This window comes from Puma concolor, chromosome C1, assembly GCF_028749965.1.
Source record: "Puma concolor isolate L17-30 chromosome C1, mPumCon1.1.hap2, whole genome shotgun sequence".
Taxonomy (NCBI): Eukaryota; Metazoa; Chordata; class Mammalia; order Carnivora; family Felidae; genus Puma; species Puma concolor.
Genome location: NC_141674.1, coordinates 162,609,381 through 162,628,801, shown reverse-complemented (window position 1 = coordinate 162,628,801; position 19,421 = coordinate 162,609,381). Strand labels below are relative to the sequence as shown.

Below are 19,421 nucleotides of genomic sequence, written 5' to 3'. Positions count from 1 at the left end.
GGCCACTGCTCTTCCCAGAATTCATGCCATACATCGGCAGCCTTGGTCTCCAAGGAAGTGACATAGGTAGGCATGGGCTATGTCAGATACACTATAAAATGGTGCAGCGATTGTGGAACACAGCATGACAGTTCCTCAAAAAATTAGACACGAATTCCCATACAGTTCATCAATTCCATTTCTAGGTACATATCCAAAGAGTTGAGAGCTGGGATTCGAACAGATATTTGTATACCCATGGTCACAGCAGCATTATTCAGAATGCCAAAAAAGATTCATCCAAACCAAATGACGGATGAATAGATAAGCAAAATGTGGTATACGCATGAAATGCAATCTTTTTCAGCCTTAAGAAGGAAAAAGGTTCTGACACATGCTACAACACGGATACACCTCGAGAACACAATGCTAAGTGAAACAAGCCAGACACAAAAGGACAAACATTGTGTGGTTCCCCTTATGTGAGGCAACCTCTAAATCCATAGAGACAGAACGTGGACTTGTGCTTACCGGGGGCTGGGGGAGGAGAGTATGAAATGACCGTGCAATGGGTAGTTTCAGTTTCGGTTGATGAAAAAGGTTTGGAGAAGGATACTGGTGACAGTGGCACAACAATGTGAATGACCTTCCACCATTGAATTGTACACTTGTAAAGGGTTAACACGGTAAATTTTATAGTGTGTCTATTTTGCAGCAAAAGAATTAAAAAGCGGTTCAGTGCGCACTAAGTCAGGAGGAAGGATGGCGTGACTCTGTGTGAGTGTCCAGGTCCGTGACTGCTTTTGATATTTGCCATTATCCACGGTTCCTCCTGCCTTACCTTTCGGCCTGCATAAAACAGTCATTAAGGAATCAAGGATGACACCACGTTGTCTCTGCAATGTGGTGCCATGAAGCCATGACCCTGCCCTCCAAGGGCTACCATTAGGAACGCCAACCCCTGCCTCAATTACTTCAATGGTTTCTCACTGCTCTTGGTAAAAGACGAGGCTCCTTGAAAAGGCCTGGAGGCTTTGCAGCTCTGAGCCACATCTGGGAATGCTCACCAGCGCTCCCTCAGCTCTGCCACCGTGACCTTCCCGCCCTTCACACTGCCGAGATTATTCCTGCTTGAACATGTTCTTCTCTCTCTGCTTAGTTAGCATCTCCATTCTTCAGAGTATGCGCCTACTGTCTCTTCCACAGGAAACATTTCCTCACCTCAGGTCAGGTTAGATCCCCTATGACAGGTCCTTGCAACACCATATCCTTCCCTGGAAGCGTGCTCATATTATTTGTTCAATTATTTGATTAATCTTCTGTCTTCCCTGCTAGGTGATAAGCTCCAGGAGAACAGAAACCCTCTAGTTTTTCTCACCATTGAATCCTGAGCTCATAGAGGGCCTGGCACGCAGTAAGCCCCTTGACCATTATTTGCTAACGAGCGAGTGAATAGAAAGATAACTAACGGAGACTAATTAAGTTAAGGTCTCTTCAAATTAAGTTAAATGTTTATAAGTCAGTTTAGAAGTGACTTGCCCATCCAACACCATGCTGTTCTGGATGCAGGTGTAGGGCTCAAGGGTAGGCTGCCCAAGATGGGCCACTTTGGCATGAAGATTATTTGAGTCAAAAAGCAATCAAACCCCAGCAGATTCAGGAAAAGCTCTTTACTTCCTCTCTCAATTGCATAAAAGAATTTAGATAGAGGACCTGCTCCAGGAAGAGAGCTATCACCGTAAGTAACTACAGTATAATATGAACTAGGTACTGTAGAGAAGGAGGAACCTAGCAAGACCTGTTTGATCAAAGTCCTCTCTTTGCCCCATTGTTTCTGAGTGGCCCAGCAAACATTTGTTTACCAAACATTGACTTCTTTTCATTCTTTCTGAAGATTGCATTTCTTCCCTTTGAAGACTTGGCCCCCTATTCCCTTCTCCTTAGTTCAAGATGATATGTATACCTCATTTTGCCCATCTTTAAAATTTCCATGTCTGTGTGGGGATTTCCCATGAGTATGCTATTAAATTTGATTTTCTCCTGTTAATCTGTCTCGTGTCAATTTGATTCTTAGTCCAGCTAGAAGAATCTTGAAGGGCAGAGGAAATTCTTCCTCCCTAACCTAAAACAAATAGAGAAAATTAAGATCATTCCAAAGCAAGAAATGTAATACATTTTAGATTGACAGTAAAAGGAAACCTATTGACGGTAGGTAGGGGTTCATTTTTACCACATTGCATATCTATGCTGATTTTTTAAAAAAAATTATAAGCACATTTTGAAACCAGAATACATTTGATTTTCTCACACTGGTGGTCATTGATCTGCATTCATATTTAAGAAGAAATGGGGGCGCCTGGGTGGCTCAGTTGGTTAAGCATCCGACTTTGGCTCAGGTCATGATTTCACAGTTCGTGGGTTCCTGCCCCGCGTCAGGCTCTGTGCTGATAGCTCAGAGCCTGGAGCCTGCTTCTGATTCTGTGTCTTTCTCTCTCTGCCCTTCCCCTGCTCAAGCTCTGTCTCTCTCTGTCTCTCAAAAATAAATAAATGAAAAAAAATTTTAAGAAGAAAAGCCACTGAACTCAGGAGAAATCTATTTAACCTGAAAAGTATTCAGAAGTTGCTGGAAAAGCTTAGCTCCTGTACAGTCTAGTGACCTTGTTAAGCAGGTATGTTAAACACTCAAATGTATCATTTTCTACAGGTGTTTTTGGTAAAAACGTTCTTTTTCCTTTTTCATGTCCTACAGGAAACCTCATTATCCTTCTTGTGACCCTGTAGGCCTCTCATTTTCTTTTGGCTTGTTTGCAAGTTTTGAAATATTAACTGCATCTCCTGCTTCAGGAAAGGTTGCCTGGCTACTATCCATTTTTAGAGCGTTAATTCTTTTACTTTGCCATTGCTACTTGGAATAACGGCATTTAATGCATTTTCAAAGAACCCAGGCATAATTAAAAATCTCTTATCTTTATTAAGTACAGCAGTAGTTATTCTCATTTGGAAGACTAAGGAATATACATTGGGGGATATGTATCAATTTTGAATCATGTTGAAACTAAATTAAAATGTCAAAAGGTGTCAGTCATTGTGAAATTGAGGGAAGGAGGCTGTCAGACATAGGATTCCAGCTTTTTTTTCAAATTTATTTTTATTTATTTTGAGAAAGTTACAGAGAGCAAGCAGGGGAGGGGCAGAGAGAGGAGACAGAATCCTAAGCAGGCTCCACGCTGTCAGCACAGAGCCCAACACGGGGCTCGAACTCACGAACTGTGAGATCATGACTTGAGTTGAAATCAAGAGTCCAATGCTTAACTGACTAAGCCACCCAGGCGCCCCAGGATACCAGCTTTTAAGTGAGGTAGGAATAAAGAAGAGTAAATGAGCAAAAATGCCCAAGGGACCGGCTATCAGCTTCATCTCTCAGCTTTCAAAATTATCTAGGAAGGGAAAACTATATAATGGTGAAATTTGTAGCCAATATTGAGGTCTACAAGATAGTGAAATGTTGAGCAACAAAGACATCAAGAAAATTTATTCAGTGGCTTTTTAAAAACATTCTCTAGTAAATTCCAGACACTATGCTCCACTAGGCAGGAGGGAGAACACTGCATAAAACAACTCCCCTGGGGACCTTGAACTATGATATAAATGAACACAGAAAGGCATTTGCCTGCTTTAGCATTTCTCAAAGTGAACGTCCACTGTGAGATGTTAGGAGAGATTACAGCAGGACTTCTCAGACTCTTTAATATATTAATGAACACTGGGAATCATTTCTAAGAATGGGGTAATTATGCAGTGGTTCCTAAATTTATTTGAAGATACCATCTTGGTTTTGTGCTTTTGCTTTACAGTCGTGGGTCTGTTTTTAGAACAGTTTGTGAACTTGTGAGACCAGTCTAGCCTGAAACACATGCTGGAAAATGCTAACATGAAAAATAGAGACATATTTGAGCTTTAAAGAATTTTAGAAATCTCTTCATCAAATATTTACTAAGTGCTTGAATCACTGAGAAACGGTATGAGGCAGCTCTAAAATCCAAAGCCTTTTCATAGGGGCTAATAGCCAAAAAGCGGAATGACTCAAGTGTCCATCAACTGACAAGTGGTATATTCATATAAGTGAATAGTATTCAGCCATAGAAAGAAATGAAGTGCGGATACATGCTATGGCATGGATGAACCTTGAAAATGGTATGCCAGGTGAAAGAAATCAGATATAGAAGGCTACATATCATACAATTCCAGTTACACAAAATGTGCACAACAGGTAAATCCAGAGACAGAAAGCAGATAGTGGTTTCCAGAGACTGGGAGAGAGGGGATGAGGTGTGTCTGCTAATGAACATGCGCTCTCTCTTAGGAATGAGGGGAATGTTCTGGAATTAGTGACGATGGTTGAACTACCTTGTGAATATACTAAAAGCCACTGAATTTTACACTTTTAAGAGGGTGATTTTTATAGCATGTGAATTTTATTTCAATTAAAAAAAATCTGAGTCCCCACCATACCGAATGGTTACCCCTCCCATATTATAGGAACTGAGAACAGCACAACCTTTTCTTGTCAACAATTATATTTAATGAAGATACTGTTATTTACAGAAGATATACATACATACAATTCCTACACATTAAATGTAGCCTAATTGTGAAAAGAGGAAAAAATGTACTCCAAAATTACATACTAAATAAAATAAATAAAAAGTAATCATTTGGCACAATATCTATTATATAGCAAATAAATAACTCTATACCATCGATTGAATGAACTATTTACAATCTATTTGAAAGTGCAAAACAATTGCTGAAAATTAAGATATCTGTAATAACATTTAAGTCCAGAAAATATGTGTTTTTTTAGTCAGTAACAATAATTAGCCAATAGTAAAGATTTTTAATGCCCAGGAAAATATTTTAATTTTGAAAAATGTTTTGTGCATATTGTGCTCTTTTGAAATGTTCTTTTCTTATCTTAACGCTGGCAATTTTTAGAACCTTGGAGTTTCTTAGTGGAATTCTTATGTATGTAATCCTGATTTGTGAGTTTAAAAAAGTTACATTGTAAACATAAATATTATTCTATATATCATCCAGAAATTATGGACCAGTCCTCCCTAAATTACATCAATAGCCATAATGTTTTATAGTAATGTGGTTGGGTTCAATTCCTTCAGAGGTAAGACTATGAAGATGCTAGAATACAAGTTATGGTTTGGATTTGTGTGATTCCTCAACACCTTCCAAGACCCCCATGCTCCAAAATCAAGGTTGAGATAAAATTGTGAAACTATACCACCACAGCATTTGTAGCACATCTCACTCGGCCAACTCTCTGAGAAAAACTGTCAGGGGCTTGATATGTCTCTTGACAATGGTGTTTCTACCATTATCATCGGGACTTAATTTATGTTTCAGCAAAGAGGATGGCACAATTGGAAATAAAATAGTGTGACTACAAATCGGAGATTCCTATGCTAGAGTGTGAAAGCTTTATGCAAGTCAAAGAATTTCTTCTCTTACTATGACGCTGGTACGCTGCAGCCCTGACATGTCTCAGGGTGCGTTTCTGCTTGTTTTGTAGAATTTTCTAGTGACAATACAGTCAGTAGTAGCATAAATGGCATTTTTGAAAGACTGTGGACTGGAGGCAAACCATTGCTCTGGGCACTTTAAATGTCTACGGTCGACGAGGCTCTAATCTGTGTGACATCTGTGATAAAGTTCTCTGGTTGTCAATCACATTTAATTGCCGGACATAACTCCGGACATCCTGATGGTTCTTATTAGCTTGAGCTGCATCAGGATCTGTTGAAAGAGAAGAGAGCAAATTGGCATTGTGTAATATATGCATATAAGATACAGCTTTATTTTCTCCAATTATTTGTTACATTTACCATGGATTCCAAGTTTCCATTGAAACCTTTCAACATACCATATTCATTGAAATGTTTCCACTGGGATATTCCATCTCCTCTCTCCTACCCTTTTCTTCTCTGGAATCACCTATTTTGGTAATTTTCCTTTGTGATAAAAAAATGGCACCAAATTAAAGTGAAAGCATCACCTGATAGCCCCTGGTTATACATTAAAAATTGCTTCCTCTTTCCATCCCACCTGTGTCTCACACTTAGCTCTCTTCTCCCTTTGATACAGACAAGGACTAATGGCAAAAGACGTAGTTTTTTTCTTTTTTAAAAAGTTTTATTTATTTATTTTCGACACAGAGAGAGAGTGGGAAGGGAGGAGAGAGGAAGAAAGAGAATCTCAAGCGGATAGGACAGAGCCTGATGTGGGGCTCGAACTCACAAACCATGAGATCACGACCCGAGCGGAATCCAAGAGTAGGACCCTTAACTGACTGAGCCACCCAGGCGCCCCAAGACATAGTTTTCAGTAGCTCCTAACAAAAGTGCTTAACACCTGGGCTGAACTGAAGCAAGCCAGTGAGATTAATAAATCTGACTCTCCTTGTTACTTGCAAAGAGTATACAGTATCACTGCATAGATGTGTGCTCTTCAAGACTGTTCACATGTAAGGAAAAGCTCAGCTCATGCGCTGAAGTCATAACTTCTGCTAGACCTTCGATTTCCTGATGCTACTTGTTTGGAAATCCCAATTACTATTCTAGTCTCACCTACTTCCCCAAGCATGTAAGCAGTGGAGCCATCTGAAGTTCACAGATTTCTCCAAAACCAGGCTGAAAGAAGAATCAAATAAGTGTCCAGAGCCCTCTGCAGAGAATATATATGGGTGAGGAAGGCCAAATCTGACAGTGGTGAACTGGAAACCCAGGTCCCTTTGAAAGTGACTATTCAGCTCCCGCATGATGCTGCTGTCTGGGAATCTGCATTCTGAGTTGCCAGATCTTCCTATTTTTCTAGAGAAATGAGAAGTCTGGATTTCTTTCCTGGAATTTTTTAATGGCAACATTATTTCCAAATAAAAGGGGAAACGTGTTCTGTGTAGACCCAACACTTCTGCTGTGGTCCATGGGCTACCTCTGCCCCATGGATCACCAGTAGGGGGCTCTTTTCTAAGCAGGGCACTGACATCACTCCCAAAGACAGAATGCCATCTGCATATGGGGTGGAGGGTAGTGTTGCAGGTCTGAACACAGAATAGCAGAGAGAAAATACAAAGGCCCTTACTTGCTTTAGGAAGAAACTCATCAGTATAATTATCACATATAAATAATACCACAGTGTTTAATTCCTCGCTTTTTCCCTGGCAGTGTACTCTATATGTACAATATACTGTAATTACATTGTACATATTCCCACAATGTTTACAAATCTATTCCTATAGCTTTATCTATAGACTGTTGACTTCAGAGCTGAGCAGCTGTTGTTTACCAGCAGTTACTGATAACTTCAACATATGCAGTGGATATTGTGTGTGTGTGTGTGTGTGTGTGTGTGTGTGTGTGTATATATATATATATGTATATATATATATACGCACACACATATATATAAAATCCCCCCAGCCCACCCCCACTTTTCTAGGAGAAGATGTAGGAGAATGTAGGATTTACTTCCAAAGAAGCTTATGGAGCAAAACATATTCTATCACAGTTCTTCGATCTCACTGAGAACCTTCCCAAGGCTACAAACCCTCTCAGGCACAGAAATTTTGTGTTTCATTTCAGGAATTTCCTAGAGCCCCAAAGGGCCATGGGTTCATGGGCCTTGTTGTAGACTGACATCACTTATATATTCTCATATTTCACTTGTATGGCTGCGTTAAGACCATGTCTTTATACATACAGTAAATTACTAGATGAAGAGATGTGAGACATTTTAATCCTTGCAGAATCCACGCAGGAACGGTTGACGACATGCAAGACTATTCCCATTTTGGAAGGAAGAGGAGGCACAGTCATTTGAGTAAAATTTTTAAAGGGCTACTTGCTCCCTAAGGAATGATTACTTTTCATAGATTTTTTTTCCCCCTCTGTACATTAAAAAGTCAGCAGTTTTCAGTTCTGGCATCCTGCGTTAGCAAACCCTCACTTTGAGCCAGTCCTGGGCTAGGGAGGGTAAAGACAGCTCTGGTTAGTAAATTGAGAAACTTTTAGCCTCTTTTAGCACAAGGTTTATTGGAAGGGACAGTACTGGTAGCCTCAAAGTCACGTCCATCTCAAATGATCATGTTGGCTTAATGAGCCAAATGACTTCAAGTGACTCATACAATGAATTTAGCAAAGAACTTTTATAGGGGCCACCTTCTGACTCCCAGCCCAGCTCGAGGGAGCCAAAGCTCCACCCCCACCCAAAGTCCCAGCCCAGGAGACAGCAGCACTGGTCTGGCGAGCTGATCTGGTTCTGTGATGCAACCTAATCCCCATCGGTTTAAGGTTGCTATTTATTATTGGTAATAGTTTTATATTAAAGCATTGTATGGCAGCAGTTATTTTGCTATATGTTCAGATTTAGGAAGAACATCTTAAATTCACCTGAGAATACTAGAAATAGAATATGAATTCCTGCTATGGGACCTTTTACAAATGTGTTATACCCATTAATGCATTCTTGCAACACCCCAAGAGACAATAAATATTATCTTTCCCAGTTTATAAACGACAGAACTGAGTCATCAGGAGTTGATGTGAGTTTCTCAACATCAAGCAGTGAGTCATAAAGAGTTGCTTTGAGGCAGGATTCGTTGGTGATCATGCCTTAGTCGTCTCTAGTCACACTAGAACGAGCAAATTTATTCTCTTTAAGTTCATTCATAAAATAGTATTTCTATGGTTAGTTTCTAGTTCTACAGCTAGAAAATCCTTCAACTCAAGGCCTCTATCCCATGAGAATTCATGGTCCAAAGTGCCCCTGACACAATCAAATACTACCCAGACTTCTAGAATGTCTCAGTAGCCTCATTAAAAAGGACTTAATCACCCAGATCTAGATTGCAGCACACGGTAGCATTTAACTTACTGAAGGGCTGGCTCCTGCAGTATCTCACTGTTCTGGCAGTATTCGCAATCATGCGCTAAAAAGAATAGAGAAAAAAAGGAAGAATGAAATGCAAGTAAGCTTAGTGTATAGTCCATAAAGGAAACCAAACCATGATTTATTTCAGTAACACCTGAGCCCGTGAAAAACATTCTGTTCTGAGACATTGACTATCTGGAGGCAGCTGGTTGATGTAGAACAGGTTTCATTACTTGAAAGAGGCATCTATAGTCACACATACAAGGCACTTCTCAGATGAGGAGTACTAATGGCATAATTCTAGTTGAGTTGTTTGTGCCTCTGACATAAAAATCAGTCTGTTGTTTCTCAGACTGTGTCTTACTCCTCAGGACTCGTTTTCACCATCCCTTCCCAGAGGTCACTGTGAACTTGTAAGCGAATTTGTGACTATCCGAGATTTGGAGAGGGTTAGTTTATCAAGTGCCTCATAAGAAACAGGACTCAGTAATGAGGCATTAGATTAGACTGAATATAATCAAAATATTCTACCTATACATTTTTCTGAACACTGTGCATTACTGACCCTTCTAATCTTCCAGCCAAAGTGTGTGTTTTAATGTTAATCTCAATTATCTGATTTCCTCTCTCCTTCCTTCTTCTTCCTTTCTGATCATAACACTAATGCGTGCACATTTGAGAAAATGAATAAAAGTTAAGAGCAAAGTAGAAGTCACTTAGAATACACCTCACAGAGTCACTTTATTAATATTTTAGTACAATTCCTTCTAATGCTTTAAAAATAAGTAAGTAAAAATTTTTCAAACAATTGAAGTCATATTTTACATATGTATTTCTGTTGTGATATACATTTTTTTCACGTGGCATTGTGACTGTTTTCCATGCCACTTGCTTTTTCAAGCATTTTTTTTTTTTAATTTTTTTTTTCAACATTTATTTATTTTTGGGACAGAGAGAGACAGAGCATGAATGGGGGAGGGGCAGAGAGAGAGGGAGACACAGAATCGGAAACAGGCTCCAGGCTCTGAGCCATCAGCCCAGAGCCTGACGCGGGGCTCGAACTCACGGACCGCGAGATCGTGACCTGGCTGAAGTCGGACGCTTAACCGACTGCGCCACCCAGGCGCCCCTCAAGCATTTTTAAAAAACGAGTAGGTATTCAACTTTATGGATGGATGGTAACTTATTTAACCTTTGTTAATTTTGTCATTAAGTGATCCTCTCAGTTTCTTTGTAATGTTTTGGTTGCCATAAAGACTTACAAGTGAATTTTTTATATTGCACTCAACTTAGTTTAAGACAAAAGAAGAAAGGAGGAAAAATACGAAGGGCAGACACATGGGGAAAAACATCCATGAGACCATTTCTCAGCCAGAATGTATGCACATTTCTTGCTGATGGTATTTGAACAGCAGCTGGGACCCCCAGACTCTGTGTATTATCTCAGGACACCTTTGCTGCTCAGACTCTAAAGGGGGTCCCGCGGAGATGGTGGATTAATTCTAACACGAGCAGAAAATTGATCAGGCTCCAGCCAGGGAAAGAGATTTTCTTATCTCTGAGTGGCCATGTAATTCTAGTCCTTGCTTTCTTCTCTCATGGACCCTTGGCTTGCCAAAGTATACAAAATGACTGAGAAATCTTCTGTAGTGTTAAAACAGACAAGCAAACAAAACCCCAACTTATTTGACAGGGAAAAAAAACTCACAGAAGAGTCAAAGCTTTACAAGTGTATGTGAACACTGATCGCAGCCTGCTGAATACTGAGGTTTTGCGGACTCTGTCAAGCATTAAGTGACATGCGTCTGCACTGGGTAATTTCTCATACACAGAGAGGCAATCGGAAAAGTTTGAACGTCATTTTCATAAAAGATCCTAAAAATCAGCATGTCTGTTGGTCAGCATGTGAAATATACTACAAATACCTCCAGGAAAACGTAACATACAATGTAGAATTAGCCTCTGATATATGGAGCCCTGAAATAAACAGTAACTATGATAATTTTCCTGCTAATTTACTGTAAGTTGTTTTTTCACTTCTGTAAAGGCTTTGCATCGGAAGGGCACGAGTATATTCTGTGTGGAATTATTGTAATTCTTCAGATACTGAATGGAGTGTAATTACTGAAAACCCAGGGAAATGCTGCCAGAGTGCCCCTCTGAAGAATAATAAAACAATTAGCAGGGGTCAGAAACCTCTTCCTATACCATTTTGTAGGGAGTAATTGTTCTGCTTTTTAGTTTTGAAAGCTAAAACATTTCATTCTGACTTCGGTTTTAGACTACTCTTTACAGCTATACTCTGAGGCTTCATAATTTTTAGCTCATTATGTGGTTTAAAATGTGAGAACAATTGTTTAAATCAGTAATTTCCAGCTCTGGAGTTCATTCTACCTTTCTAAATCTTTGATTAATTCTAACAATGGTTTTAATTTTGACGAATCCTTTTTAATTGTACTCAGAGGTAACTTCAGTTTAACTTTGAAATCCAAACCTGGCTTTGCAACAAGGCCCATTGTTTTCCTCCGTGAGGTCCGCAGGGAAACGCTGCAATATGTAAACCCTCGGTAACCGCCTGTGAACCCCACCAGCACTGCCAGGCGATGCATAGTTACGGAATGCTTTCACAAGGCCAAAGAAGGGTTAACTTGGTATTTTGACTCCACCCTCTTTTGCACCCATGGACACCTGCACTATGCTGTTAACAGCTGCACCCAACTACCAGGCTCTCTCCTGGGTTGCCAAAAGAGGCTTCAGAAGTCCCCTTCTTCAAGTGTTTGCAAGGTGCATAATGCCTTTTATAGCCTGCCTGTCAACAGCAGCTTCCCACCGTTTGGATGCATCCAGCGAGAGCTACTCGTTCTCGCCAAGGCCAGCCCCTTCCATTTTTAGACATTTCCAACTATTAGACATTTCTTTATCATTCTCAGTCAAAGTCACTTTCCCTCTGCTTTTCACCCACCGATCCTCGTTGTGAGCTCTGGAGCCACAGCATATACATTTAGTTCCTTCTTATCAGGACAGTTCTTCAAACACGAGAAGACAACCATTGTGGATGTCTCCCCACCTCCCAAGTCTTTTCTGGTTCAATCTATATATTGCCAATTCTGGGGCACCTGGGTGGCTCAGTCAGTTAAGCACCTGACTCTTTTATTTTTTAATTTTTTTTTAACGTTTATTTATTTTTGAGACAGAGAGAGAGACAGAGCATGAACGGGGGAGGGTCAGAGAGAGGGAGACACAGAATCTGAAACAGGCTCCAGGCTCTGCGCTGTCAGCACAGAGCCCGACGCAGGGCTCGAACCCACGGACTGCGAGATCATGACCTGAGCTGAAGTCGGCCGCTTAACCGACTGAGCCACCAAGGCACCCCAGCACCTGACTCTTGATTTCGGCTTAGGTCATGATCTCTCACGGTTTGTGAATTTGAGCCCCGCCTCGGGCTCCATGCTGACAGTGTGGAGTCTGCTTGGGATTCTCTGCCTCTCTCTATCTCTCTCTCTCTCTCTGTGTGTGTGTCTGTCTCTGCCCCTCCCCTGCTCTCTCTCTCTCCCCCAAAATAAATAAATAAACTTCAAAATAAAATAAAAGTTGTGAAGTATTTCCAATCGCTTTAACAATTTTCCATAAGACCTGTTTGGGTCTCTTTAAGGCAGTCTCTAGCACGGTGCCCTGGATTAAGCAAATCACAGAGTGCAGAAGAATTATTTTCCTTCCTTGATCTAGATGATGCTACAGGTCTGAGTCCACAATTTAAAGAAAAGTCACCTTACTGACATCTGTTGAACTACTAGCGGATAAAACCTCCGAACCCATTTCATTGAGCTGTTTGGACACAGCTTCATTCTCTGTAGATGTGCAGTTGATTTCTTGGCCCAAAGTGGAGGATTTTGCATTTATCTGCTTAGAGTCTTTCTATCCTTCTGCAGACTTAAGCCTTACATGTTGTTTTTGACGGCAAACAGCCATTCATTCACTGGTGTTCTCAGTTAAGGTTGGCAGAAACTAAGGTTAAAGAGAAACACAGGCTTTGTTATCCAACTACCACAGCAGGGATGAAGCCAAAGATTATACCCTAGGCTCGCTGATCCTGCCGGAGCAGGCTGGCCCGCCTGGAGCAGGCCAGGCAGCTTTCCTATAATGCCAGGCGGTGGGGAAATACTTGCTTACTCCAAGGCAGAGCCTCCCATCTCTTTCCCCCATCTCAGCAGCCCTGAGGTTTATGACACACTCCCTTTCGAAACTGGCTTATTAAAATAGCAGTTTGTACGTGGGGGGTGAAGTGAGGAGAATATGCTCCTTTCGAAGGCGCTCTCACCATCAGTATAGGTGGACGGCGTGACCCCCCCACTCCACACCTGAACTGATTTTGATGTGTCCCCACCACCCCCACTGGGAATCTCCACCTCAGAGTTGCAAGGGCCCTCGCCAAGAAAGCAGTCCACAGTTAGAAGTTAGAACCTTGGGGTTCCACGTTTCAGATCGCACACAGCCACCCCCTTTTTCCAGAGACTAATTCTAGGTCCAGGTCTTCAGCGCTTATTTGCACAAATTAATATGTTCGTGCGGTTCCTCACCCGGGAGGCTAGGAGATGGGCCCACAGGAAGGCTGATGAATTTCCCTCAGGACATGAACTCATGGAGGGAAGCTCAGGAAGAAAAAGGAGGTAGCAAGCCAAGGACTCTGTAACTACCCTCAAGTTCTTATTTCTTTAGCTGAAAACAGAGCGATTCAGAAGCAGAAGTCTCTCCCAGGGCCTGCCTTACAAGATGCCCAGTACAAAGGTGCTGTCCATAGGAAGGGGCGAGTGGCTGTCTGTACTCCAACCCGGCACAGGCAAGTGGCCCTGAGGCTGCAGTTCCAAACACATTTCCCTCCAGCTCTGATGCAGGTAATTCCCCTTGAATCCTGTGAAGGGTCGGAGGCGCTTCTCAGACTGGGCCCTTGGCCTGGACCTCCCTGTTTACCTTTCTGTGGTACCGTGCCCTCAGGAGGGGGCTGGCCAACTTCTGCCTTTGTGCCTATCCAGACAAGTTGATAGCCTAGCAGGCTGTCTCCAGCTTTTCTGGCCACCTCTATACTGACTTTGGTCCCCCGGGGCCCAGCTTTCCCTTAGCTCTCCCATCCTTGAAGAGGAACAGGCTTTTCTGTCTATTTTTCAAGTTCAGACCAGCAGGCCCTCCAGGCAATGCCACCTTGCACTGTTACACTCTCTTGACCTCCCTCCCACAGACAGACAGCTGCCAGGACAGCCTTCCTCTTCACAGGCTATGTGGCCTCTCAGCTCGGAGTCCTTTGAGGAGCCGCTCCTGGACTTCAGCCCTCTTTTAAATGCCTACCCTGAACAGTTTGGCCTTTCCTTCTCTCGCCACTTGAGATCTTTGCCAACCTTGTTCTTAATGTTCCCACGTTACCTTTTCTTATTTCTGCCCCTACTGATTTGACTCTGCGTCCATCTGAATGCCTATCAAATAAAAAAAATCTCCGTCAATAATTCCTTGCTGAGCATGTGTAAAACCACATCTACATCACCTGATTATTTTATCAGATCCTCATATATTTAGGACAGGACTTTTTTCCCCACAAGATCTAGAAATATATAGTCTCTCACCTACAAGGATGGTGCCCATGATAGCAACCAAGTAGAATTAACTGCATGGTAAGGAACAGAGATAAAAGACAAAAAGGCCCGGGAGCTCAGCCAGGCTCCACTATATGCATTTTTGAGGAAGAACCCTGAGCCCTGTCCCCTGGCTATGGATCTTTAATATCCAAGAGGTGTGTGACATACAGATATGCACATGTAACGTGCAAGATGTTCACGGTACATTGTACATATCATGGCCATGGGACATGGTAGCTCAGGTGCCTGTCCAGGCAAATGCAGACTATTGTGCTTCTCTGCATTCAGGAAAGGACAATGAGAGGCAGACACAGCACCACAGGTAGGAGGGGAGGTAGGATGATGTCCAGTTAGGAACAGAAAGAAGGCTGAGGGAATCATCTTGCATAAACTATCAGTAATGCAAAGTGCTTGGGAAATTCCGCTTAATCAAATGTTCTAATAAAATAGAAAACACTTTTGGATTAAATCCCAAACTGGAATATAACTGGGTTATTCTTTTATTGGGTGCTAGAGAAGTATCAGTGAACAAAACTGATTAAATACCTGGTCTAGGACACTTATATTCTAGTGGGGAAGACAGACAAGTAAAGAAGAATGTTTGAGGGTGGTCAGGAAAGACCACTTGGAGGAGGGGACACATGAGCTGAGACCCGAATGATGAGAAAGCCCAGATAGATGAAGACTAGCAGAGAGACAGTTTCAGGCAAAGGTAGCAACTCAATGCAAAGGCCCCGAGGCAGGGAAAAAAAAAAAAAAAAAAAAGGAAAAAGGTTGGTTTTGCCAACTTGGATTGAATACAGAGACGATGAAGTGTGAGGTGAGGCTGGATGGTGCTCAGGGTAACAAGTCTGGATTTGATTACATTATGTTGTTGTATTTAACATGGTTTTGTTTTCCTCTTGATATAGCTCAAGTTACCTCTCTTTGTGCCTTTGGACATCTCTTTTATTACTATTGTAAACTAGTTTCTATATCTTTTTTTGCTTTTAATATTTCACATGTTTATGTTTTACCTTCTTCACTATAAATAATTTCCTAATGGTCAAAGATGATGGGATTTCTTTGCATTTCCTAGCAAAACCCTTTGCCGGAACAGTCAACACATACTGCATTGCTTTGAAACATATTTTTTGGAAAATCTGCTTTTAGCCCAGTTTGTGAGTTCTATATAAAGAGATAAACTTGCAAGTTCCTCTTGTAGGTTTTTATTGTGTTGGAAAGTTCTGAGAACTGCATGTATTTGAACATTTTGATTTTTACTTGGAGGTTCTTTTCTCCATAGCTTGATATAAATCTGATGCTTTCTCCATGGATCTTGTAATAATATTATTGGTGATAGAAAACATATCATTGCTAGTTACGTAATGCTGTAATTACTGATACAGAAATAAAAGGATTCAAAGCATTTCTCTTTCCTCAATGAGTTAGCTTCTGTTAATGTTTCCAGAAGTGTAGAAGCTTGCCCCATGCCTCTCATTCCAAATAAAATGACTATCTTAAAATAATGTTCATAAATAAATACACCTAAATATGGGTATGTCTGAAATAGAACCAACCTCCTAATACAGTAGCATCCGTGGCTATCAGCATGCTTTATGCAGCCTGGGATAGTGGCAGCCAGCCAGCATATTATCCTCTAATCCTTTGCTAGTCTACCTCCTAAATGTTATAAATATTCATGTATGCCATAGAAAGATACAAAGGGCTTTATTCAAACATTTTTTTGAATACTCCTTTATGTTTCCCCCAAATGAAAGAATGTCTGCCTTTTTTTTTTTTTTTTTTTGCATAAGGATCAGAGTGTGAATTCTCTTTTGTTCATACTCATAAATCCTGAAAACCAATATGCAACAAATTCTCTAATCCTCATTTCATACCTCAAGGGTAAAAAGGTTCAAAATAAAAATACTTAGGGCTGGCACAGTAGTTTGCTGTGACTGGGCAATGCTGCCACCAAGAAAAGGCATCTGTGTTCCTGGCTTCCCTGGTGACTTCTGCCCCTGGCAGGGGTTCCCTCTGGGGACACCGCCTACCAGCCCCACAAAGTCTGCCAGTTCTGCTCACCACCTTGGCCTGGCTGATGAATGACTGGGAAGTGGTGTGGACATCAACTTGAAAAGAGAGTTGTATCCTTCCCAAGACACACAGCGTCAGTGGGGGGCCACTAGTGGGAGTTGTATGTGGCAGGGGTGATGCTATGGGAACAGGGGTGGGCTTGTTTATGGGGATAGAAGGTGGGAAAGCTAACAACAAGTGCCAGGTTGGTCAAGGTCAGGTTTAAAAAACATAATCAAATCTTGTTTTGAAATTCCATTTCATTTACCAGTAACACTAAACTCACAGAAAGGTAATTGTAAAATTAAACTTTCTCGTGGTGTGATTTATTAAATGAAATACAATTTATAGTTGCTATAGTAGAGAACTAAACAGTTCTCTTTCAGTACTCCCTTCACTCTCTTCACCTTCTCCCTTTCCCCTTCCCTGCACCTGCAATGGGGTGGTGCTGGTCTGCCATTTTGGACCATGGTGATATGGCAAGGGAGGAGAAGCCGGGAACCTTGACTGCTTCATAAGCTATCACATTCGCTTAGACATTCACATGAAGAAAACAACAACAACAACAACAACTTAGCTTGCTTAAGCCATTGTCAATTTAGGTTTCTGTTATCACAGCTGAACTGCTCTCCCGGCCGTTCAGTTGCTTTTAAGTTAAAGTGGAATCTCTCTGAGAACGGGATGTGAGGAGCAGGGTATGAAGGGTCTCCTCTCACAGGTAGGCATTTAAGAACCCATGGCTGTGGGCATGAAGTAGAGAAGTGGAGAAGTGGAGAAGTGGAGAAGGGGGATTCTCTTAATATCCAATGAATACGACTCTTCCTTTGAAGGTTACGGAGGCAACACCAAGATCTAAAAGCCCAGATGAAACAACTTTCATTCTCCTTGACAGATAGTTTTGCTATCCTTGTTTGTTCTGTTCAGTTAACTTTAATGATCAAAAGTTCTAAAGCTCAGTCAACTCTTTAGGAAACTCTGACTTCTACGCCTCTGTGCACATGTATATTTTATAGTCAAATAGTTGGCTTAGCTACCCCTCAGTTTGCATTTCTGCATAAGTGATCTGGAAGGTTCTTTACCTATTTGCTAAATCTTTCATTTCTGGAAAACAAGTTTTGAGAAATCAGGGAAATATGTTTAATTCTCCATACTAATAAGTGAGCAAGACAAAAGAATGTTTTTTCCTTTGACCAAAGAATTACTAAACTGACACAGTATTAGAGATGTTTGTACTCTGCCTTTGGAGGGGAAGACCGCTGAGGAAATATTTGCCACCTAGTATGGAGTCCTTTTGAGGAGGTGTGAACTCATGTGCTATTTCCTAACAAGCCGAAGACATGGAAACCTGTTGCCCAGCAATTGCTCGACCTCTTCACCAGGCTGGGCTTGCTCATTCCCAAAGCTGGATGGTCCAATCCTTACAGGATCACTGCATGATGTTTCCAGTTGCCCTGGAGTCATACATACCGGCTGGATACCAAGGAATGATGAGAAGAACAGTTTTCTGAGAAGAATTCTATAGCACTCTATGGCATACAGGAATGCTTACATGCCCTGGACCCATTGACAATCTCCAGACATGGAGAGAGTAGGCATGATCGCTACTTCCTGTTGGGGAAACGGACGCACAGAGAACTTATGGGGCCGCTATGGGGGACGAAGCTGAGAATTGAACCTCATGTCTCCTGAACTCCCAAGTCCTGAGCTTTTCCTGCAGTGCCCCACATTCACCACTGCAAACCATAACCCCAGGCAGATGCTTACCGACACAGAGATAAGGCTGTAACACCCCATCCATCCAGGCTGCAGCCAAAGGATTTAGAAGACAATGGAGCATTCCATTAACATGCACTTTGTAGCTAAAGATAGGTTTTGGCATGACCTGCTTTATTGCTTCACGGAAGATAAGAAAATAAACTGCAAAGTAACCAATGCCAGATAACAGCTTTTCCTTGATGAAGGGAGCTGCAGAATACTGAATACGTGCCAGTTTCACTTCTGTTATTTCTTTAAAAAATTGTTTTTGGTTGTGAAGATTTTCAAGTTCCCTCTCTGAACTTGGGCGAACTTTATTTATTTATACATTTAGATGAATACTCCGCAAGAAAGATCTGCCATGGAGTTGCCTTTTACCTACGTGCACTAAAGTCAGGCTCAACAGATAAACAATTCAAAGGCATCCTAGGGAAGTCTAGCTCTACAAACCTGACAACAAAACAACAACATAGAAGTCACTCTGGAACATTCACGCATTTTAGCAACAGGCAGCCAAGGACGAAGCACACGGCATAAAAGCTAGCTGCTGCTGTGAACTGCAGCACAAATGCCATTCAGTTGCACAAAAGAGAACTGACAGGCTAAAATAGGTAGCCAATTTGAGCCGAATATTTCAAAACTCCTTTATGCGTAACTACCTTTTTAACATGGCAGCATATATGGAAATTATTTCCTTTATTAGTACAAATGCAAATTTTATTTTAAAGAAACATTGTGGTTAAGGTTACAATACTGTACGTACCATTTTTTCAAAGTTTACTAGATTGTCAATGAACGTCTTGTTCCCCTCATGAGTAAATGTCATATCTGCAAAGAAATAAAAGTCACATTCTAATCACTAACAGAAATATGTCATACTAAGAAACCACAATAGCACCATTAGATTATGCTGGAGGATTTGCATAACACTGCAGTTGAAGAAAGCTGATAATAGTTCCTTTTATGTTAGGTGTTTAACTTTTGAAAGCACTTTACCTGAGATTAGTAAAATTTCCAAACTAACTGTTTCCCTAGCAAGTCTTGCAAATCATGGATCCCTGCTGC

At 41.3% G+C, this 19,421-nt stretch overlaps 1 protein-coding gene across 11 annotated transcripts in view; it reads right to left on the bottom strand.

The window, feature by feature from the left end:
* Positions 1-4,538: 4,538 nt before the first annotated feature.
* RAPGEF4 (Rap guanine nucleotide exchange factor 4) overlaps positions 4,539-19,421 on the bottom strand; it is a 290,032-nt gene continuing 275,149 nt past the window's right edge. For all 11 annotated transcript variants that reach the window (XM_086718909.1, XM_086718910.1, XM_086718911.1 and 8 more), the window contains 3 exons: positions 19,120-19,184; positions 8,923-8,977; positions 4,539-5,787 (listed from right to left, as the gene is read on the bottom strand). In XM_086718909.1, coding sequence (XP_086575035.1) covers positions 5,660-5,787; positions 8,923-8,977; positions 19,120-19,184 — 248 coding nt within the window. In that variant the 3' untranslated portion in view covers positions 4,539-5,659. The remainder of the gene's footprint in view (positions 5,788-8,922; positions 8,978-19,119; positions 19,185-19,421) is intronic.